This window comes from Neovison vison, chromosome 3 (genome assembly GCF_020171115.1).
Source record: "Neovison vison isolate M4711 chromosome 3, ASM_NN_V1, whole genome shotgun sequence".
In the NCBI taxonomy this organism is placed as follows: domain Eukaryota; kingdom Metazoa; phylum Chordata; class Mammalia; order Carnivora; family Mustelidae; genus Neogale; species Neogale vison.
The window spans coordinates 34,265,948-34,289,980 of record NC_058093.1 but is presented as its reverse complement, the minus strand read 5'-3'; the positions used below and the strand labels follow the sequence as shown (position 1 = coordinate 34,289,980).

The 24,033-nt window shown below is 38.0% G+C and overlaps 1 protein-coding gene across 12 annotated transcripts in view; it reads left to right on the top strand.

Moving 5' to 3' along the window:
• Positions 1 to 24,033, top strand: part of DOCK10 (dedicator of cytokinesis 10) — a 206,564-nt gene that overhangs the window by 112,290 nt on the left and 70,241 nt on the right. For 11 of the 12 annotated variants that reach the window (XM_044241716.1, XM_044241708.1, XM_044241714.1 and 8 more), the window contains exons 12-20: positions 5,629 to 5,850; positions 6,038 to 6,160; positions 7,529 to 7,611; positions 13,385 to 13,507; positions 15,202 to 15,281; positions 17,426 to 17,613; positions 18,134 to 18,199; positions 19,944 to 20,036; positions 23,893 to 24,016. In XM_044241716.1, the coding sequence (XP_044097651.1) occupies positions 5,629 to 5,850; positions 6,038 to 6,160; positions 7,529 to 7,611; positions 13,385 to 13,507; positions 15,202 to 15,281; positions 17,426 to 17,613; positions 18,134 to 18,199; positions 19,944 to 20,036; positions 23,893 to 24,016 (1,102 nt within the window). The remainder of the gene's footprint in view (positions 1 to 5,628; positions 5,851 to 6,037; positions 6,161 to 7,528; positions 7,612 to 13,384; positions 13,508 to 15,201; positions 15,282 to 17,425; positions 17,614 to 18,133; positions 18,200 to 19,943; positions 20,037 to 23,892; positions 24,017 to 24,033) is intronic. The other variant, XM_044241715.1, reaches the window with a different exon arrangement.

Genomic DNA, 24,033 nt, shown 5'->3' with positions numbered 1-24,033 from the left:
ATGAGTTCTGCCATGCTGGGCAAGTGGCTTGCCCTAACCCTTGTCTTCTGTAAATAAGAAAGCAGTAAATATTTCGGATGATTATTGTGAGAATTAAATGAAATAACATATGGAAAGAACTTAGATAATACTTGGTGGACAGAAAACGGGGATTGTGTATTAATTGTTATTTCAATATGTGGGAAATGGCTTTGAAATTTGTGAATACTATTTTGAGTGTTCCTTGTGAGAATCTTGTTGATAAATAAGATAAAATCGAAAGGTGTCACCAGTAAGAATCTTCCCCCAGAATAAAACTTCCTCCTATTTTATAATTGTAATTGTGCACTAGGTTTTTGGATAAATGTGATCATTCTGGAGGTCACATTTATTTATTTCTCAGCCAATACTTAATCAGTATACCTCCTGGGAGACAGACTTGTTCAAGGGACTGGGGAACAACAGGGAACAAAATAACAAACCCTCTGCCCTCTTAAAGATCAATTCTTTTTGGAAAGAACAAACAGTATATTAAAAAAAAAAGACAAGTAAATTTACACAATAATCACATCTTGTTCATAGTTCTTTAAAATGAATCAGTATGACAGATGCAATACAAGGGAATGGGGAGACAAGTTCTTCTGGGTGGGGTGGTCATAGGAGGCCTCTCTCAGGAGGTGATAGTTGAATAGAGGTGTAAAGGGTGAGAAGGATAAAGGGTACAGGTCAAGGAAAAATATTCAAGGTAGAAGAAAGAGTAAGTGGGAATACCCTGAAACCACTAAGTCTTAGCAAGTTCTAGGAACACGAAGCATGTACTGAGGAGAAGAGTAGACCAGGAACAGTACCAGGTAAAATAATGTGAGGTACAGGCTGCAGTGAAGAATTTGGGTTTATCCTGAGTGGAGGCTAGAGTGATTTAAAACACTTTCAAATGATGTGGTTCAATTTCTGTTTGTTTGGTTTTTTTTTTTTTAAGATCCCATCAGAAAAAAAAAAAAAAAGGATTGGAGGAAATACGAGTTGACTAGGGAGAGTAGATAGGAGGCTATCACCATAGTTCACTGAATGCTTTAGACTAGGACTGCAAGAAAGAAGGAGAGAAATGGACGGATTTGACTGATGTTGCATAAATTGAATCAACATGTTTCTCTGATCCATTGGATATAAGGATAAAGGGAAAGGATGAGTCTCTGGTTTTTGCTGTGAACACTTCTATGCATGATGGTGCCATTTACTAAGAAGACAAAACTAGATGAAGACAGATTTGGGGGATATTGGCCAAGAATTCCATTGTGGGCATGTGAGGCTGGATAGGCCTACTAGATATCCAGTAGAGATGTACATTGGGCAGATTCAAAAACAAGTTTAGAGTGCAAGGGAGTGTCCATGAATGAGACATAAACTTAGAAGTCAGTGACCTGGAGGGACATATTTGGGGATTTCTGTGTGCATAGAAAAAGGGCCAGAAACAAATATTTAACAGATGAATAGAGGAATGACCAAAGAGGCCTAAGAAGGAACGGCCATTGAAATAGAAATAAACCAGAAGAGTGGGTCTTAATGCTAAGGAAGAAAGTGTCACCCGTGTGGAATGGGCTGAGGACCTGAGAGTGACAGCAAGCCAGAGAAGAGCCCAGCAGCTGTGACCACATGGAGGATCCAAGGACTATGGTGGAGAAATTTCCATGGAATGAAAGGGTTAGGAGGAGCATCAAAACATACTTTCATTCAGGATTAAAATTAAAAAAAAAAAAGAAAACAAAACAAAATAGAAAGACTAGAAACTTGTTTCTTGAAACTACTTGGAAATATCGAGAAAACATAACCCAAATCCTACTGGCATTTACCATCTTGTTAAATAAAAATAAACGTTCTTTGGTTTTTGGTTTTTGGTGTTTGTTTGTTTGCTTTTAACAAGGCACAATCTTAAGTGTGATTAAAAAATCCAGTTTAGAAAGTGAAACTTGAAGATAATGCGTGTTTCTTTCCAGCGTGGGCAAATGACTCCTTCCACATGGATTCCTTTCCCTGTACTAGAACTCATATACAAAAGTGTAATGTTTGTATTTGGGCCAGTCTCGCCAGGCACAAGAACATGCCCGAGTTCAGAACCCACATCAGAATAACCTTTTATATCTTTAAGTCCAGAAGGACAAGTTGATTTGAGATGGTTTGAATGCCCATATTGTTTTTAATTTATTTTAAAGTTGATACAGATGTTCAAAAATAAATAGAAAATGACTTGGTAAAAAAAATAATTTCATCGTGCTTATAAACCATAATACAAAAAACTAACAAAATAGCTTCACCTAAACTCCACAGTAATTTTTTATGTAATGGCATTGTCTTTAAACATTTCTGTATATTATTCAGTGACATTCTTTTGTTAATGTAGCTGTTTTTAAACTCATCATTTTTAATTCTGTGAGCGTATTTTTAAGTTAATCGAAATATTTCTCCAGGTTGCCAAAGAACCAGCTCCTGTAATTAATGAATGAGTTTCTGAAAAGACTCCCTCAAAGAACTTTTCCATGATGAGGAAACAATATTTGACAGCATGTAATCTTTTAGTCAGTCCGTTGAAAACCAAATCCAAGTTGATGGTTTCTAGTATAAAATATTTCTTTGAAAATAGCAATTGATTCCAAAAATCTGAACAAATAAACTTGCTTCACAGCAGAGTTACTTTAAAATTTTATGTTCTTCATTCTTTTAAGAAAATACAGAATTCTAAACATAAGAAGCCTATGACTTAATTTGTTAGGCTTTCAAGTGTCTGATTAAACAAATCCTTATTGAAAAGCCAGTGATTCAAAAAGGAAGATTTGACATTTAAGTTGAAAAGATGGATTGGAAGAAATAAATGAATCTCCGTATGAGCTTTAATTTCTTATGGATTATCAAAGTAGGTAATTTATTTCCATTCACCAAGCAGAAATGAAAATCAAAATGCCCCAATTCATGAAAAATAATAGGTTGTTTTTTTTTTTTCCTTTGACCTTCAGTGTGTTTTGGAGCTCCTACCTGAGTTATTTTCATGTAATTTTTGCATTTTCAACTCTTGGTAGATGACTACTATTACAAACCAAAAATTTTTCTAAAGTAAATTAAAATGGTAAAATATAAAACTTTTACTTTTTAATTAGCTTGTTTTTTAATAATTTATTGAATTTCATTTTATATGTGTAGTTCTGTTTCTAATAGTAAGGGAGCTGGCAAGTACTGCTAATACTAAGGAATTACACTAATAGCCCTGTAATAAGCTAGCCATCTTACTGTGTTTTGAAGCATATGAGATACCTATGAAACATTCAGTACAATCCACAGCATGAGTCTGTACAGTGATGAACATAATGTGATTTCTGTATGTAACCTGCTTGTCCACAAAACACCTGCTGGTAGGCATCCATTCAAAATTAAATAGCATAAGCAAAAGTAAAAATGTTTTTCGTAAGCATATTCCATTTTTAGAAGCCCATAGTTAATTATGCACAATTAAATCTATTTGCACATTTATAATTATATGTGTGTATATGTACATATGCATGATATGTATTTAATTACATGTGCATATATTTACTTCAGTCCTTGTTTCACTTAATTTCTGTTGCATTTGATGGTTGTCTAGTTGAAAATCCCTTCTTTCTTGAATCTTTCTTTGATTTCTATGATACTCTGCCTATATGAAAATTGCTGTTTGCTCTCTTTAAATCTCTCCTTCTACTCCCCAGTCTCTTTTATAAACTGCTTTCCCTTCTTCATCTCAATCCTTTGCATGCTGATATTTCCCAGGATGTCATTCTTATTCTCTTCCCTTTATCTCATGGCTAGGCAAGAGCCCACATACAAAACTGTCAAGCCCAGTTTCCTTGGCTGAGCTCAAAACTCAACTGTGATTTGAATGACCTGTAGATGACTCTGTACGTGCCATCCAGCACTCACCTCTGTACCTTTGTCGTATATATTAGTGAATGACATTGACATCCACTTAGTTTGTTATGTACTCCAACCTAGGACTTTTCTTTTATTCACGTGTGCCGCTGTGAACACCTCTCTCCAGCCAACCAGGACACCCAGTGGACTTCTGCATCCTTTGATTGTACTTCCTTAATATTCCTCAAATGCATCTCCTACAAATTCATCCTTTCATGTTCTTTATGTTCTTCCATGAATTTATGGTTTTGCACATGTCATTCAACCAATCATTGATGTCCCTTCTCATCACTTTATTACCGGAGGTCCTGGGATTAAACCCCCCACCCCCACCCTAACTGGGAAGCTACATGCTCAGCAGGCTACATGCTCAGCTGGCTACCTGATCAGCTGTGAGTTGGCTTCTCCCTCTCCCTCTGCTCCTCCCCTCCACTGCTTCCATGTGCACTTTCTCTCATTCTCTCAAATAAATAAATAAAATCTTTAAAAAAGAAAAACTCAACCAAGAAACTTCCCTTTCCTTTTCATCTTCCATTCTCTTCCCATTTTGTCTTTATTTCACACCTTCCCTTCTCTTCTTACATGGCAGTGAGAGGTGGAGGGGCAGTCACACAGAGCCTTGGAGCATACAAGAACTCCACATGATAAGGGGCAGAAAGCCATGTGAAGGCACAGAATCCTTGCACATGGTCTTGCCAGGATCTGGGACATTTGGCAGAGTGGTACAGAGCAGGCAATTAGAGAAGGCAGCTGTGGTTGGGAGACTGATTACTTTGAACCAGTAAGTAAATTGATTGAACAAATAAGGAAATAGGCCAATGATAAGAAGAGCCAAATCTTTCACTATTAAAGGAAGGAGTTACATGAAATATGAATAGGGGAAAGGCTCAAAAGAAGTCTTTGGATTTGAATTGGAAATATAAGTTTCAACATGAACTTATGAGTTTTTAATAAATACTCATGTGCAGGTAGAGATAAAGTAATCATTGTAGATGTGGCAGGCGAGAATCATTGTAGATGTGAATGTTACATGTAGGGACACGTGCATGTGTATCCATGTGTTTGTAGATGTGTCTCTGTGTCCCAGTAAAAATGAGCTAATGAGCCCTGAGATCTTGGTTTCTAAATGTCACCCTCACAAAAAGGAAGCAGAGCTCTATGGAGAAATGACTGGAGCAATGGAAGTATAAGATGAGCATAGAACATCTTGTTGAATAAAGAAGTGTCCCCCAGAATTATGGGGATCCACCAAAAAGACACAGGAGCTACCTCTAGCCAAAGCTGGGACAATTTGAGCACTATTATAAATAATGATAGTAAGAGATTTAAATCTGTTGAATAAAATAGTCGTAGTCCATAAGTCTGTACTTGTATAAATAAATAAATAAGAAGGGAAAGCTCATCCCTACGGTAGAATGCCAATGAATAAAGGGAGAAGGAATGATGGAACTAGATAATCACCATTGGTAGCCATCAGAGTTGTTGATTCTAGTGGGAGTGACCCATGGTAGATTAGGTTTGATGAGTATCAGGACAGAGGAGTCGTCTTAGAATATTTCTTTAAAACTGCTGATCACTTACCACTTGATATATATTATGATATGAAAAATATTATGTAGTTTACCTACTGCTTTCTTAAATAAGATACTGATGGGACAACTGCAGGTATAATGATTTCATATCAAAACCACTGGCTCTTTGTTTTTCCTGCAGATTGAGCCTTTTTTTGTGAGTGTGGCACTTTATGACCTCAGAGACAACAGGAAGATTTCTGCCGATTTTCATGTGGATCTAAATCATGCTGCTGTCAGGCAGATGCTCTCAGGGTCTTCCGTGGCTTTGGAAAATGGAAGCATTGACACTGTCACTCCTAGACAATCAGAAGAACCTCGCATCAAAGGCTTTCCAGAGGAATGGCTGAAATTTCCAAAACAGGTTGCACTTTTGTTTACTTGTGACGGCCCCAAAAATGCTTGTTTCATTGTTCTCACCAAAAGATTACATCAGTTTCTGAAATAAAAATTCCCTTAAAGCTGTCCCTTAAAAGAAAGAAATTGGAATTTTTGTTAATGTCTTCAGTATGCTTCCTTAGATTCTTACTAGCTGTTTTCCCTGTACATAGGCTATATTTTCTGTAAGCAATCCACATTCTGAAATTGTTTTCGTGGCCAAAATCGAAAAAGTACTGATGGGGAACATTGCAAGTGGCGCTGAACCTTATATTAAGAATCCGGACTCCAACAAGGTAATGCATTAACTTTTCCATAAATAATTTCAATTCCTTTCAAGATATAAAATCACCTTGCCTTGAAGAATTATCAAGCTTGGTAAAATGTAAGTCTCGAAATAGACACTTCTTAGTGAAATGAATGTCCATTGGGAAAATTTGAAAGTTTTTATTCTTGGTTTATGTTTTTGACTGACTTCTGATAATCTATTAGTAGAAATAAACTTAAATGTGAATGAAGCTTTAACTCCAAGGATCAAAGTGTTAGCAATAATGAAAAGTGGATACATAGTTTACTGATGATGAAATAAGTGAAAAAGTAAGATAGATAATTTTATGCCAAATTATTCTAATATACCTAAATGAAGAAAGAGGAAATAGTAAAAGTTCTTTGAATGGTGGGACTACGAGACATTTTTTCTTCCTTTTTTCTTTTTTTTTTTTTAACTTATTTTATTTTATTTTTTTAGAGAGACTGGGCGCATGAGGCAGGGGGAGAGGGAGAAGGAGAGAGAACCTCCAGCAGACCCCGCTGAGTGTGGAGCCTGACGTGGGCCTCAATCTCACTATCCTGAGATCATGACCTGAGCCAAAATCAGGCGTCAAAGGCTTAACTGACTGAACCACCCAGGCGCCTCTTTTCCTTTTTTTTTTTAAATAACTATATTCTCTTTAATAATCAAATGTTACTATTTAATAGAAGATAAATGTTAAATGTCTGTATTTTTCACACAAAGGAAATACATTGGGGAAAGAATGCCTAAACATTAAATTTGAGCATGTGTGACTTTTTAAGGTAGTCTTTAGCATAATTATGAGATTTGGGACTTGGCAAACTACGACACGCCAGCCAGCTACCCCTGCCACCAGTTTCTATAAATAAAGTTTTATTTACACAGTCACACTGATCCATTTATGGATTGTCTGTGGTCACCTTCCCACTAGAGAAGCAGAGCTCAGAAGCTGTGACATAGACCATGGGGTCCACAAAGCCCAGTATATTTACTGTGTGACCCTCTGCAAAACACGTTTGCCAACCACTGCTATCACGAATAAAAGCATAACACAGACTGTGAGTGCAAATTTGAAAACACTTTCCATTCAATGTTTTAAGGTCTTCCAAGTCTGAAAAAAGGGAAAAAAAGTTGACATTCCAAGACAGGGGTACAACCTGTATTTGAAATTTCCGGAGTGAAAATTCCAGAACACAATTCAGTAGGTCCAACACAGAGGACAGTGTTTGGTTCTTTACAAGACAGAGTCTTCAGGCCAGTGAGGCAGAATTTCAGAGTTTCAATGTAAGATAAGATAAGTATGTATTAGTATTTTACTTGGACAGTTTGTAAAGAGGTGTTCTAAACATATTTTTGTTTCTTTTTCCCTCAGTATGCACAAAAGATACTAAAATCCAACAGGCAGTTCTTCAGCAAGTTGGGAAAATACCGCATGCCTTTTGCTTGGGCCGTGAGGTAGGTTGACAGCTACAATCAACAGAAGAGTTGTGCATTTGTAGTCTCCATTGAAAACTTCAGTTTGAACACCTCTCTGTTACCTTGTTGTTGTTTTAAGATTTATTTATTTATTTGATAGAGAGGCATGTCCACAGGCAGGGGAAAGAGCTGAGAGAGAAAGAGAGAGGTAGACTCCTTGCTCAGTGCAGGGCTCAACACGGAGCTCTATCTTATGACCCTGAGATCACGACTTGAGCTGAAATCACGAGGTGGAGGCTTAACTGACTGAGGCACCCAGGCGCCCCCCGGTATTTTTAATATACCAACACCTAGAAGAATATTACTGTGGTCATCTTCATAAACAGTGCTCCCCAGAAACATGTGTTTTACAAGACAATTTAGCAAGACAGTTTAAAATAGATTGAAGCTGCAACGTGAGTGCAAGTGTGTGCATGACCAGATACACTATGGCTTCTTGGTAGGATCGAAGTCATTACTTGTTTATTATGCATATTTGGTTCAATAAACACTTGACATTATATCAGTCCTGAGAGTTTGGTGTGTATAAAATTCAGATGGAAGCACGGATTTCTTATGCAGCTGCATATTTTCATCTATGTGCAGGGCACAGGGCTATATCTGGATGTCCAGATGAAACCATCAATTTGGTCATCAAAACTCTCTTTGATTTCACTAAATTTATCAGTACCGGTTCATGCTCTGATAGAAATGCTGAGTTATGTGGACACTGTGGGTAGAATCTTCCTCCTGGACAGATAACCTCTGCATAAAGAACAAGAATTGCTTATGGATTTGGTTAAAGATCAATTCCTATTGTCCTCCTCAATCTCTTGGTCTCCTTATGTCTGTAGGAATTTCTTTTTTTTTTTTTAATTAACATATGATGTATAATTTGTTTCAGGGGTACAGATCTGTGACTCATCAGTCTTATACAATTCACAACACTCACTATAGCACATACCTTCCCCAGTTTCCAACACCCAGCCACCCCATCCCTCCAACCCCTCTACCCTCTAGCAAGCCCCAGTTTGTTTCTGAGATTAGGAGTCTCTTTTGGTTTATCTCCCTGTCTGGTTTCATCTTGTTTCATTTTCCCTCCCTTTTGTATGATCCTCTGTCTTGTTTCTCAAATTCCTCATATCAGTGAGATCATATGATTGTCTTTCTCTGATTGATTTATTTCACTTAGCATAATACCAAAAGAGGATCATAAGGGAAGGGAGCGAAAAAATAAAACAAGACGAAATCAGAGAGGAAGACAAACCATAACAGACTCTTGACTAGAGGAGGCAAGCTGAGGATTGCTGGAAGGGAGGGAGGTAGAGGATGGGACAACTGGGTGTTGAACATTAAGGAGGGAACATGAGGTCATGCAACTGAAGAATTACTGAACTCTACCTCTGAAACCAATGATACACTTATGCTAATTTAATTGAGTTTAAATAACATAAGATTTAAAAAGAGGAAAAGCCCGTCACAGGCATAAGGAAGAAAAGTTAGCAACATATAAATCAAAAGAACATTAAAAAGTTAATTAGTGCTACAAAGTAAGACAGCCTTAAAAGTATCCATTTGAGTATTGGTGACATTGTCCCCCAGTGGTAGTAACTTTAAAATCCAGAAAGAAGACAAAATTTGTTACTTTTGCCATTTTTAGTTCTCCCAGTACCCAGAGATGAGTATAATTAGAGTGAATCCACCAGTATTTGCTATCCTTTTGAGGTTTTTCCTTAAAGTTGGGGACAGGTGGATGGGAAGGGAAAGGCAGAAATGTCAGCAGACAGACTTACACCGTCTCCAGGAATGAGTTTGCCCTCAGGCATCTCTGTCATAAGGGAAAAAGAGACCAGGCCCAGGAGTTGGACAGATGTGGTCCAAATCAGGCCATCACTTAATGAGTGGTAAGTAACTTCAGGCAAGTTTCCTCTCCAGGCCTCAGGGTCCCATCCACAGAATGAAGCTGACAACACCCGCCTCATGGGCAGTGGGTGTTGTCTCAGATACAAAAGCATTTGACATAGAGTAGATCACACATAACTCTCTGTCTCTCTTGTGTGTCTCTCTCTGTGGGAATAGCTAATATCATCATCTAATGCATGGAACAGATAGTATTTAAATATACTGAATCCTCTGTGTTGCATTTCATTGTTTTTATTTCTCCACTTATTCATATTGATAAGTATTCTTGGTTCCCAAAAGAAAACCCATTGGGGCATGTAGAGGCAAGGTTTTCCCTGGCAAGAGTGAAACATAGCCAAATTACAAGGGTGAACATACGTTCTCTTAAAGGATCCAGAACTTTTGTGAGGTTTTAGAAGCAGGTGTTTGAGAGCCAGAGCTGGTTTTGAAATCTCAATTCCACTTAGTTGCCAAGAAAACTTAGGCAAGTAATCATAGTCTGTCCTTACCTCTATTTTAATATCTAATTTACTGTTGTAGGGATTAATGAGCACAGATATGTACCCAGTAAAAGACAGCCATGGTTAGAAGCCACTATTCTTATATGATTATTATTAACTCACCTGTAGAGATCATATTTTCTGCAACAAATCCCTCTTCCTGGTAAATTTGGGGCAGTGAAGAATAATGTGGGGAAAAGAAGGGAAAGAATTACTACTTACCATAGGGCAGTAAGGAGAAGAAGTAACAATTGTACTGTGACATTGCCTAGTAAAATATGCTGGAAGAATGACAGGTGAAGTTTCTAGGGAGACTGACAATATTACTGGATATTGGAGTAATTATGTGCAAAACAGGAAAGCCAACAATACCACAAGCTCATGTTACATTAATGCTTCATGAGTGGTTTGGTTGTAGGTTGGGAAACAGGAGACACCACCAATTTGTGTGCATGAACATACAGCTTGCATGTTCATAAACCTCTCTGCTATCTGAGAAAAAAGATTTCATGTTAAACCACTTGGAACAACTAATCGCAACAATAAGTACAAGATTCAGCCAAACAAGATTTTAATCTACTCTTCACACTGTGGAAATGGCTTCAAATGAATGGTGACTGAATCAGAGGAGGGTTTTTGGTCCCTCGAGCCGTTTTGATATAAACTAGCCTGCTGACATATTTCAATCCTCTATCGGTACTGCTGGTTGTCTGGCCCGGTTTCTTCCTGCTAATCTTCTAAATTGCAGTTTGCCTAACAATAGAGTTGTGAGCGTACCCTAAAACACGTTGGCCCTTAAAATTTAGCTTAGGACCACATTTTACCCAGATCCAACCCACCCCACCCACCGCTGCATGCACAGACACTCTTCACTGTCAACAGTTTTTCTGAAATGAATTTGGTGTGTTTTCTTATTTTGGGCACCAGCTGTAATGCCATTTTATGGTTTTTTGTTTTTTTTTTTTTCTTTTTTTTCAAAAGATTTTATTTATTTATTTGTGAGAGAGAGTAAGAGAGAGAGAAAGACAGAAAGACAGAAAGCACAAACAGGGGGAGAGGCAGGGAGAGGGAGAAGCAGGTTCCCTGCTGAGTAAGGAGCCCAACAGGGGGTTAATCCCAAGACCTTGGGATCGTGACCTTAGCCAAAGGCAGATGCTTAACTGACTAAACCACCCAGGAATCCTCATTTCAAAATTCTTAATTGCATCTTCAAAGAAACTTTTACTAAATAAGATCATTCACAGGTTCCAGGAGAATAAAAAAAAGTTATTCTTGGAGGAGATAAAGAGCACATATTCAGATGGCTACAATGGGTATTTTACGCTCTTTGATTCGGGTTAAAGTTGACCTTTAGCAATGTGTCTTATTGTAAAAAGAACTCTTTCCATGCATAATATGCCTATAATCATCTGTGCCCAAATACATGCCAGGATTCTGATTTCTTTTAATCCCTCTTACACAATATTCTGAGTAGACCAGTGCACAATCCTGGATTTTCTTTAAGACTGAACAAAACTAAAAGAACAATTTCCCTCTTATATCTATATATTTACAGAAGGCATACGCTGCAAAGCATCCCCAGCATATGTCGTCCAACCGCTGAATGCTTCCAAGTGACAAAAACTCAGGTGCATCCCCCAGGGGCGCCTTCCATCATTTTATGGCTCAACTGATTAAATAATTCATTTTTTAAAAATATGTTTAAGGTGCCTGAAAATTACTTTTATGTTTTATCTTACATTAACCACAAAAAAATTTGCCCTATTCTTTTGATGGGTCACAGCTATTCATGCTGCTTAGGAATGAGGCTCTCGGGGATACCTAAGCTGCTTTTCCTTCAGGCTAAACTGTTCATTTTCTTCAGTAATACCCCACGTGTCATGGTTTTGAGACCCTCACCTTAAACTGATCATTGTCCAACTGCAGCAGCTGGAATGAGGCACAACATCCCAGTCATCCTGAAGCCATCTGTGTAAATGAGTCAGTTCTCTGTTCTCTTGCCAGTTAGCATATTTATTGAGCAAGGCCAGTGTGTATGGCTCTGTGAGCAGTATTTTTCCACGGTGCTGTGCTCTTCATTCTCTTTACAATGTGTCCAATGTCAGTGAGCTCTTTCCAGGACAGAGCTCTGGCTAAGAGCAAAAATGAGTTATACAACTCACATCAATTGATACATTTGTAGTGACTGGTTAATTAAACACACACACACACACACACACACACACACTACTCAAGCTCAGTTCAACCTCCTGCTATGTTGTAAATACATCAAGTTGGTTTCAACACATCATGCACACAAAAGCCTTAAATAATAATTAAACAAAAATACTCATTGAGTTAAGTATTTTCATTCTGCTTCCCCAGTGTTATTTGAGAGGGGATCTTTTCCCCCTTTCCTGACTACTTAACAGAGAAAAATGAGCAGAAAGGTTGAAGCAGTCTAAAAATATCATTCGGGCCCATTTTCTGTATTATTTGACTCTAATGCTCTATGATCAGATATCTATCTAAATGGCCACCTCAGCCTGTATATTGAGATCTTTGATTAATTTAAAGAGTAACAAAATAGTCAAGTTCCTTAAGTTAAAAGAAATAAAATTTCAGCAGCTCTCTACCATTAAACGAAAAATTAATTATACACAGGTCTCATTTTTTTCAATAGGCATGAAGCATGATTAGTTATAAGGAAGAAACACTAACCTTAAGCATGCTATTATATTGCTTGACATTACTATACTATTTGGACAAAAATAATTTGTGTGTTCTGACTAAATCTATCTAGTTCCAATGAAATGGACCAGGGAAGAAAATAAATTACATTCATTAATGTAATACAAAATTCTGACTCAAGTGTTCTTCTCTTGATCTTTGTCTCTGTCCTAAAATTTAGGACATTGGCACATTTATCTCCAGGAAAGTGTTTCAAGAGTCTGCTCCTCTAGTCACACACACACACACACACACACACACACCGTATTCTTTTTCCACCATTTGTAAATTCTGATGGTACCACCCAAACTGAGATGGCCTTGGCTTGCCCAGAAAATAATGAAAAAAGGACTAACCTGTTCTTATTCTTCCCCTAATATTCCAAGGTTTGATATGTTACTAATTCCTAAATAAATGTGGTTATAATATAAATGGGCTGCTGTCCCTGTAGATACTGAATTGAAAATAAAGAATTAAAGATACCAAAAATAGTATTTGAATGAAACTTTTGCCTAAGAAGTTTTCTTGTCTTTTTTAGTTCATTATTTCTTTCAATTTCTTCCATTACAAATGGGAAATTGAATCATTTGTCACCTTAAAAACATAACTTGGTAAACAACCTGAACAACATGCCAACCTGGACAATTATTATTTTCTTTCAGATCAGTATTTAAGGACAACCAGGGAAATGTGGACAGAGACTCAAGATTTTCACCATTGTATAGACAAGAAAGTAGCAAGATTTCAACAGAGGACCTGCTAAAACTAGTGTCAGATTACAGAAGGTAGAATTTTTGAATACTCTCAAAATTTACATGAATCAGCTACATTGCTACTATTGATTTATTAACTCTGCATAAACAGTATTTGATTACCTAATTCTCGAATGTCCAAACTCTTCTGGAAAGTAGATGCTTTACAGATGACCTCTTATGCCTGAATGACACAACAAAAGTCAAGTTGCTAGAATTATAGGGAAAGAGTGTAAAACCATGTCCGTTAACTATTATTGCCATGTAACAAATCACCCCAAAACTTAGTGTTTTTAAAGAGCATCACTTACTTTCGGAAATCCATAATTTGAATATGGTTAGGTAGGGAGAGCTTGTCTCTTCTGCACATGGCATCAGCTAGCAGAAGTCAAATGGAGACAGAGGATCCACATTCAAGATGGCTCACTGAATGACTGGCAAGTTGACATGCATTGTTCACTGGGAGCTCTGGTGGCACTGTGGACTAGAGACCCTGGTTCTTCTCCATGGGAACCTCTCCATGAAATACTGTGGCTTCCTCATGGAAAGATAGCTGGCTTCTAAGAGTAAGTTTTCCAAGGGACAGAAAGTGATCACTACCAGTTTCTTAAGACCAGGACCCTGAAACTGTCACAGTGACATTTCTGCCATAATAATCAGTCAAGCTATCATATAGCCTAGATTCAAAGAAAGGAAACATAGACATGTCTAAATAGGAGGGGTGTTAAGAATTTTAGAACTATGTATTAAAATTCCACAGAGAAATCCATTGCTGTGAATTCCGTAATTCATAGTATTTCTGTCATTCAAATGCTTTTGGAAAAGACAATGAAAGTTAGTGCTAAAAGAAGAAGAACTTTATAAAAGCCACAGCATTTCTTAATTGTATTACCATGCGTTCAACATCTGGTGATAATAAGATCTCTCAAGATAAGTGATTGACTTTAAACTGTTACTCCCCTGACACCCACAGGATAGAAAATTTAACAGTCAGCTCTCACATGCTGGGAAGGGCTGGGTTGGACCCACCACTATAATTATTCTACCTGTTAGGTCTCCAACAAGGGGTAACAGTTGAAACTGTTACCAGTTTCAAGAACTTCCATCTTACTACAAAAGAACGATAGGTCAGAAGTTTTGGTAGGCAGGGAGAGAACTGGAGTGAATGTGGGGACAGGGATAGGTGGTAAGAGGGTGTTTGCACACATTCATGAAGCAGAAGAATGGCAGAAGAGCCAAGGTCAGGGAAAGGCTCCTTGTCCTTGGTTATTGGTGAAGAGGGAACAAGCAGACTGTCCGCTTAGCAATTGTAGCCAAGACTACCCTTGTCCTCAAAACTTCTTAAAAGTCTTTAGAAAAGTCTTTAGAAAAGACTTCTTAAAAGTCTTTAGAAAAATCACTTTAACCAATTCAAATACTAGAACTTTTTATTAACAAAAAATGATCTTTTTACTATATTTACTATTGTACTTGTTTGGCCATTTATATCAATGTTATCGAGCAAATAAACCTAAAACATTCTTCAGAATATCTGTAACTTGATCCCTCCCTGATTTCTATTAATATAAAACCAGCTCAATGAAACCATTCACAAGGTTGTTTCAGGTTGTACTGTTTACTCTTATCAAAGCTCAGAATTACAGTTGACTCATTTTCTTGATGACTAAAATAATTCAGTGTGTGTATGTGTGTGTGTGTGTGTGTGTTTCTGTTCCCTACTTTCACAGGGCTGACAGAGTAAGCAAAACACAGACCATCCCTGGAAGCCTGGATATTGCTGTTGACAACATTCCTTTGGAACATCCAAGTATGATGATGATGTCATGATTTACTTGTAGAGTACTGAATAGTTAGTGGTCTTTTTGGTTGGTTGATTGGTTGGTTGGTTTATTGGATAGGTGGTTAGTTATAATACTTTGTGAGTTTTTTCTCAAATTTTGGGATAAATGGAATTCATTATCCTACAGAAATTTGGGGCTTTTCTTTCTCCATTAAGACAGACTATCATTATAATAAGACAGGAAACATATTCATTGTAAACTAATATATATATATCTGGTGTGTACCATTTAATACCTGCAAGGTATTAAATAATGTCCTTTAGTCCTCAAAACCCTGACGGGCTGTAAATGAGGAATGTTGGGTTCAGATAAACTCATAAACCAGTAATCATAATGGGAGAATTTATATTCTATCCAATTCCTCTGACTCAATATACAGGGCTGGTCCCCCCATACTGTGTGCCAAAGGGTTGCTCTGAACACCATGGGTAGCCACCCAAGTGATCACATTGTAATTATCGCTGGAATATTTTTAGACTCTCTTATTGCGTGGGGAGCATGTATCTTTTTCAAGTCAGTGCAAATTTGAATTTTAGAAGGAAATTTTATTAACTTATAAATAAGAATTTTAGAATTTATTTCATAAGTGACAAGATGGATCTGTTTTGTTTTTTTACTTCTGATTCTGCCTTTTCTGTGACTTTCTCAGTGATGCAAAGAATGAATAAAGGCATCCTAAAATAAACTACAGACAGAGAGAGGATAATTACCATAGGATATTTGAATTACCATTAGCACTATTAAGTTTTTCATTCTTAATTTTTTTACAAATAATTTTAATATGAAATAAAATGAGCATTTTAACCTAAGCCATGGTTCCAAATCTCTTTTAAATTGATTGGTGTGGAAAAACAGAGAATAAACTAAGCCATTTCCTCTACCTAATTTGTGAGATGTGTCTGTCTTTTATTACCTACAGAAAAGAAAAATAAAGAGAAAGCTAGAATATTCTCCTTGAAATTACTATAGGACGTTAGAGAAATTGGAACATATAATAAAAATATTACAATTGATTTCAGGCAGGGAAAAAACCCTGTAATCTGATTTCCAAGCATATTTAGCTGACTGTTTTGCTTTTTTGAAACAGGAAAATTCCAGATGGGGTAAAAGAAAGTAGAAGGCCTTGCTGCCTTCCAGTGACCACAGTACAGCCCCCAAGCTATTCAGTGACAGAAGTTTTGATTTATAAACTTCAAATTGTCTTTTTTATTTTCCTTAGGCCGTTCCTACAAGGCTAGGTTTTTCAAGATTATCATGCTTAGCGAAATAAGTCAATCAGAGAAAGACAACTCTCCCTGATATGAGGAAGTGGAGATGCAACATGGGGGGTTAAGGGGGTAGGAGAAGAATGAATGAAACAAGATGGGATTGGGAGGGAAACAAACCATAAGTGACTCTTAATCTCACAAAACAAACTTAGGGTAGCTGGGGGGAGGGGGGTTGGGAGTAGGGGGGTGGGGTTATATACATTGGGGAGGGTATGTACTATGGTGAGTGCTGTGAAGTGTGTAAACCTGGTGATTCACAGACCTGTACCCTTGGGGATAAAAATATATTATATGTTTATAAAAAATTAAAAAAAAAGATTGTAAGAACTGGAGAGAAAAATAGAATAAATTATACCAAATAATGCAGAGGGGTCTGCAGGCCTGTATTGTGAAATCATTCCATGGGGAAAAGTTACTATCAATCCATTAGGTACTATCCATAATAGGCTGATTGGACAAAGTTTTGTCAATAGCTGTATTATTTTTATAATGTTAGGTAAAGGTCAGTGGGTTAATCCTTATCTTATAATACCTGATTAGCGTGTTCAGAGAATCATCAGCTAAAATTTAGTTTTCATTATGAAGCTTAATGTAAAAAGATTGTAATTATAAATCCATCCAAAAGATTTACCCATTTTTGAGACATCAATTTTGATATTAAATGGCTTGATTATCTATCATCTCTACCTCCTACGAATTCTTCATGCTTGCATAATTTAACATAAATTCCTTTGCAAATATGGAGTTTCTATTTTGAGTGAATTCATTTTAAAGTGTGTTAAGTATTGTTCACCTTAAAGAATCCCATTAAATGACAAACTCTTATTTTCTGATTTTTAAAGACTGTGTAACATCGTCCTTTATCCCTGTCAAGCCTTTCGATGTAACAGCTCAACTAGAACCCACAGTGGAGGTGGAAGAATTTATTTACGACTCAACAAAGTACTGCCGTCCTTACAGAGTCTACAAAAATCAAATTTACATTTACCCCAGGCACCTCAAGTACGATAGCCAGAAATGTTTCAACAAGGTATGGTATGTTTCTGAGACCTGGTGCTCTCTCTGCACCCTACTGAGATCATATTAAGACGGATTCTTGAAAGTTCAAATACAAATTATCATAGGTCAACACTGTGGAATAAAAATCCATTTGCAAATCGTGCTTAATAAGGGGCCATGATGAGTTTCACCTTCAATGTGTTTAAGGAGGCACAGTTTTATAACATATTAATAATCTTTTCTCAAGTCGGCCCCAAATTATTTTGTTCTAGACTTCTTTTTTTTGTAGTTTCTTAAGATATTCTGAAAATAGCATATCTGCTTCCTTTTGGTGTGAGTTTTTTCTTCCCTTTTAAATAATATCTCCAAGTCCTTCTGCTATTTCTGAGCACTATGGATACTGTCAGAAGAAAGTGTTGGGTATTCTACATTTTTCAGATTTAATTAGAAGCTACTTATTTTAGACACTTGGACTGTGTGTGTGTGTGTGTGTGTGTGGTGTTCTTTAACAGGAAATTACAATTTCCATTTTCCCCTCTCTGTAATTTCAGGCTCGAAATATAACCGTGTGCATTGAATTCAAAAATTCTGACGAAGAAGGTGCCAAGCCCGTGAAGGTGAGCCAAGTCCATGACGGGATACAGCATCCAAGGGGGAAGGCGGCGCTTAGGTTCTCCTCACCAAGGAGCCTTTTATTTGAGTGTGACTGAAGGAGGAGCAAGTCAATACATTTGTGTTAGATTTCCTAAAATGAACCTGATGTAATAGCTATCATTACCTGGTTCTATTAGAAATGTCAGTCTCATAGCGCTGCTTGGCTTTTCATGACTTGGAAAAAAAGCAAACCACTCTAGTGTGAAATAAATGCAAAGATTCCCCTCTGCAAGACTCTGCCCTTTTCAAGGAGCCCGCCTCTCAATTCAGCATGTTTCATTTAAAATGTCCCGTCCCAGCCGGCCCTCTTGTGGCCTGTGCCAAGGGGCTGCAGCATACTGGCTAAGGGGCTGGGGCAGCGGGCTCATGGGATGCTCATGTCCACGGAAGGAGCATGTGGCCCGCTGCCCGAGGAGCTAGAGAAATGGCTCTGGAAAGTGTGTCCCTGCTGAAAATCATGTGATTTAATACAACCCATAAGACTATAAGGTTTGTATGAACTGTGCTTTTTAACCTCCAAAAGAGCAACTGGATGTCATTTTTTTCAGAATTCATCTCTGATATAGACTGTTTTTATTTTAGAGACTTCAAACAACATAGAGTAATCCATAAGAAAGAAAGGAAAATTCTTTTTAGGGCACCTGTGGCCAGATCTTCCCAGTTTCAATGAATCAGAGGGATGGAATAGTAAAGCACAAAGCCGATTTCTAATTAACCCTCATGATTATCTGAGATAATCTCTTAAGGCACTCTGTCAGGTACCAGCCATGTTCTCTGTAGCAAGAAAGTTCATAGCATGATTCAGAAGAAGGAGCCTCAGTCGGAGTGATTGAATGAATCATGCAGGGGAGAAAGAGTTCTTTAAAATGGTCTTGAGCCACTGTCAGTCTCCACAGGTTCCAAGTTCTGCAGTAACATCAGTTAGCATTGGGAGAGAAAAATTAAAGCAAAATGGAATTTTCAAACAAACAAAGGCAATGACCAGCGGACAAGCACAGCAGGCCCGCTAGTGCAGTGTTTATGGGGAAAATTCTAGCAAAAAGGAATAATAGCAGCTGTATGGGTGTCCTATGTCAGTGCGTTCTAAAGGATCACACAAAGATACAGAAGACTCCAGAAGAGGCACCCTGAGCCTTGGGCTAAGGAAGCTTTGAAGCTGTATGCCTAGGCTCAACCCTACAACATCCCCTGGCTTGGTTAGGGGCTGGCATCGAAGAGTAATGCAAAATGGTGGCACCTGGAACCACTCCTATCCTTCTAGTTCAGCATTCTTGGTTGGCTTGTCAGGAGTTTGGGTCCAACCAAACCTCATAGTCACCCAGGACTGATTGCCTTGAATTCTAAACCAGAGCTGGATACCACGGGCCCTTTCAAGAAGCCATCTTGCAGGAATTGGAATTGAGCAATTTACCTCTTATCTCCTGGTAATCAAAAGTTAGCTAACAAACTGATTCAGGTTGGTGTAAGGGCTACATGATGAATTAAAGCCTTCAGACTTTCTTTGGCAGCAAACTTGTATATACAAGCATCAAGTGGAAGAGGCTCAAGGTCAATTAGATATCAGTGAAATCTGGCAAGTTACCATAAAATTCATCTTTGTTCCAGGATTGCTAACTGAAGAGTTGTGACGTTTGTTTTTTGGTTTTTTTGTGTGTGTGTGCTTCGGGTTAATTTCAGACACTCATAATCATTCAACTTTTTAAACAGTGTATTTATGGAAAACCTGGAGGGCCTCTCTTCACCTCAGCTGCCCACACAGCAGTTCTGCACCATTCCCAGAATCCAGATTTCTCCGATGAGGTAAGGGCCACGCCTCCACTGCCCCTCCAGGAGCTCCTAAATAGATGAACGAGTGGGTCAGGTAATGCACAAAGATAAACACTATCTCTGGACCACGTCTCAGGTTGAGGGCATGCCTTGGCTGGTGTTTGCTGAAGTGAGACTTAGAAACTATATTAATTGACAGTTACTCCGAGAGTTCTGTGGCAAATCCAGATGTTTCAGTGCTGGATTCCCCTTCAAAAATACTTGTGTTTTTATGGTATCAGTCTTTTCAGTGAGAATTTTTTTTCTTTTATTTCATTAATCAATATAATAAAGATTGTGTTAGTTTTACCAATCGATAGCCACATTTCATGTCATAGTGGAAAGAGCATAGAGTGTGAGGCAACACACTCTAGTCATAGTCATCTCTGACTATGGCATGAGACATGACCTGCCCTGGCCGACTCCTGAGACTCTCTTATTATGTGCCAGACACCATGCTGTATACTCCATATAGGCATCATCTCAACCCCCACAGGGTTCTCCAGAGAAGCAGAGCCAATAGGAGGATGTGTATGTATAGATGGGTAGATTTATTATGAGATATTGGCTCACATCATTATGGAAACAAGACGATCTCCCGTCAGTAAGCCTGAGACCCAGGAAAACCAGTGGTATTGTTTGAAAACCTGAGAGCCAGCAAGGCTATGATGTAAATACCAGTTTCAGACTGAAGGCCAGAGAACAAGGGGCACCAAGAGTAGGTGGAGAACATCAGTGTTCTGGTTCAAGTAGTTAGGCAGAGAGAGAATTCAACCTCTTGCCTTTTTGTTCTGTTCAGGCCCTCATCAGATTGGATGATGAGCACCCATGCTGGGAGGCAGGGCAGACCTCTGCTTTACGCAGTCCTCAAATTCAAATGCTCATCTCTTCCAGAAACATCCTCAAAGGCACACCCAGAAATAGTGTTCAACTGGTTATTTGGACATTCTGCTAGCCCAGTCAAACTGACATAAAATTAACCTTCCTGTTTTCATGGATAAGGAGACTGGGACTCAGAGAAGTAACTTTGCTAAGGGCATACCACTAATAAGAGATCATCAGAATTCAGACTGGACCACAGGACTCCAGGGCCTCAAGCTTCACCACCCTGCTCTAAAATGTGTGAAAAAAGCAGCTGGGCCAATGGTAGATTACTCTGTGCATGTCAACTTGTCAATATTGCAACTCAATATTATAAAGAGCTTCAGACAAATAGCATTAGTGTTTAAATTTAATTTATGACTATAGAGCTAAAGTCTGAACCAATGCAACCTGCTGATATGGTGTCTGGGATTAAAAATATCACATCTTACCATGAGTTTCCTATTGCTCTGATAGTAAATCACCACAGTTTAGTGGCTTAGAAAAACCCATGTTCACTATCTTATACTTCTGGAGGTCGTAACTCTGAAAAGGGTCCCACGGGGTTGAAATCAAGGTGTCAGCAGGCCTGCATTCCTTCTGGAGGTTTTAGGGGAGGCTCCTTGCCGCATAGTTTCTAGCTTCTAGAAGTTTCCGCAGGCCTTGACTGGTGACCCTCTTCCAGAAGTTTCCTAACCCTGATGTCTGCTTCTCTTCTTGCATCTCTGACTCTGACTTTCCTCCAGTAAGGACTTTGTTATTCCATTGGGACCCCATAATCCAACATAATCTTTCCATTTTAAAATCCTTAATTTCATCACTTTCAAAAATCCCTTTTGCCCTGTTCACAGATTCTGAAGATTAGGGCAATGAGGACATCTTTGGGGAACTATTATTCTGCCATCATACCTTATTCTACATCAATCATTTCAAAACTAATTAAAGGAACTTCAGTGAAACCACAGACTTCCCTTGACCTTATCTCTCTCCTCCACATCTATTTAATGCTTTTAAACTTTTTCCCTATAAATTCAGGACAGAAGATGAAAAAATATTAAGGTAAAGGGCTATCACTATATTATAGAATATTTACTGTATCAACTGACCCTTGGAAAAGCCCGTCTGAAAGATGTATTCACTGTAGACATAAGATTTTTTTTTTCAAAAAGAAAAAGAAAAGAGAATATTCTCACTGTTAACTCTGGCTTTTAATCTTTCTTGCTCACATGTGTTTCCCAGAATTCTTATAAAAACCATGGACTTTTCCATAGGAGAACATGTATGTAATGAAAGCCCAGTGAACTCTGCAGTGCATACTGAAAACTAAGATTACATTAATTGCAAAAATTGATAAGAATTATTTCATGGTGCTTTTACAATGTAAATATTTGCAGTATTTAAGTGAAGGATGTATTCGTAGTTAACTGGAATTCTTGAGAATTTTTTTGCGTCCCCGTATGCTCTTTATGTTAGCTAAGAAAAAGGAAATTTCTACCTGGTACATGGCTGCTTATTGTATATTCTTAAGTGTACATCAGCCTTTGTTACCAGGTTAGCATACTGGGATATAAAGAACGTGCAAACTTGTAAACCATTCTAATTGAGAAGCTCTCACATTTTACCATTCACCAGAATCACCTGGAAGGCTTGTTACAACACAGATTACTGTAACCCACCCCAGATTTTTGGATTCCAGATGTCTGGAACGGGGTCTGAAAACTGGCATGATACTCATTGAACAAGTTTCCAGGTGATGTTGCTGCGATTCCAGGCATAACATTTTAAATATCAGTGTAATAAATCCTTTCCTGAACGATGTGAAAATATGTGCTGGATAGATAGATGCAGAAGGAGTCTAATAAAGAAGCTGGCAGATAATCTTCTTGGTTTTCTAACACCTTATTGCTTGACCATTCTGGAAACTACCTAGCTGCTCACATGGAATTGAAAGCAGGTTACATCCATGGGATCCCGTTAGTCCTGCATGAAGGAGTTATCGAAAAACATAGTTTCTCATCCTGGAAGATTCTATTACTGATTAGACTGCAAAACTCCTAATGAGTCAAAGCCCTGTGCCCTCTCTCAAGACTCAATTTCTACCTTTGTGTCATCCTCACAACCTGACAGGACATGACACACAATGTATCATACTTTCACAACATATGTTTCAGAGGTTTGGAAACTGAAAAGCACTATACAATATAGAGGGTGTCAAAACATTTCTTTTTAAGAACATGGAGTAGGCTCCTCATTACATCTATTTTTACCATATATCAACTTTATGTTTTATATTTATTCGGAAGCATTCTTCATGTAGCTACAGCATGATGTCGTCACAAAATAGCTCATTGTTTGGTTAACACAATAACACGCTTCATCTATTTTTTGTTCTTTTTAAAAAGAGATATCCATGCTTCAGTTACATCATCCCCTGCTGCCATGTTTCTGAACGCTGAGCCTATAAGTCACCTGGGATCTTATGAAAATGCAGATTCTGTGTCCACATGTCTGGGGCAGTGTCTTAGACTATGCATTTCTAATGAGCTCCCAAGCAATGCTCATGCACTGGTCCTTGTGCACAATGGACCTGGAGATGATTCAATTCACTCAATGTATGTTCCTTGATGATAGGATCTTGAATCTATGCCTTTTTGACACCCTGCAGGTAGTTGTGTGTGTGTGTGTGTGTGTGTGTGTGTTTAATCTATCCTCTACTAACATACATTATCAAATGAGAAATACCAGTCATTCTAAATTATCATCACCCAACACAATAAAGAAATAAAAATATCAGCCCCTTAACACATGACTGCTAGCAGGACAGATATTCACTGAGAGTGAAATCAGTCCTTCTAAAACTAACTAAGAAATGTGGTCCTCAGTTTCAGGGAAAGAATTTTTAGAGGACCAAATTGTCTATGGTTTGTCTAACCCTGACCCAGGGCAAAAGAGTTTCATCCTAGTCTGGCTATTATCTCTCTCCTTGCAGGTAAAAATTGAGCTCCCGACCCAGCTCCATGAGAAACACCATATTTTGTTTTCTTTTTATCATGTCACTTGTGACATAAATGCCAAGGCTAATGCCAAGAAAAAGGAGACGCTGGAAACTTCAGGTACTGACAGGATGCGA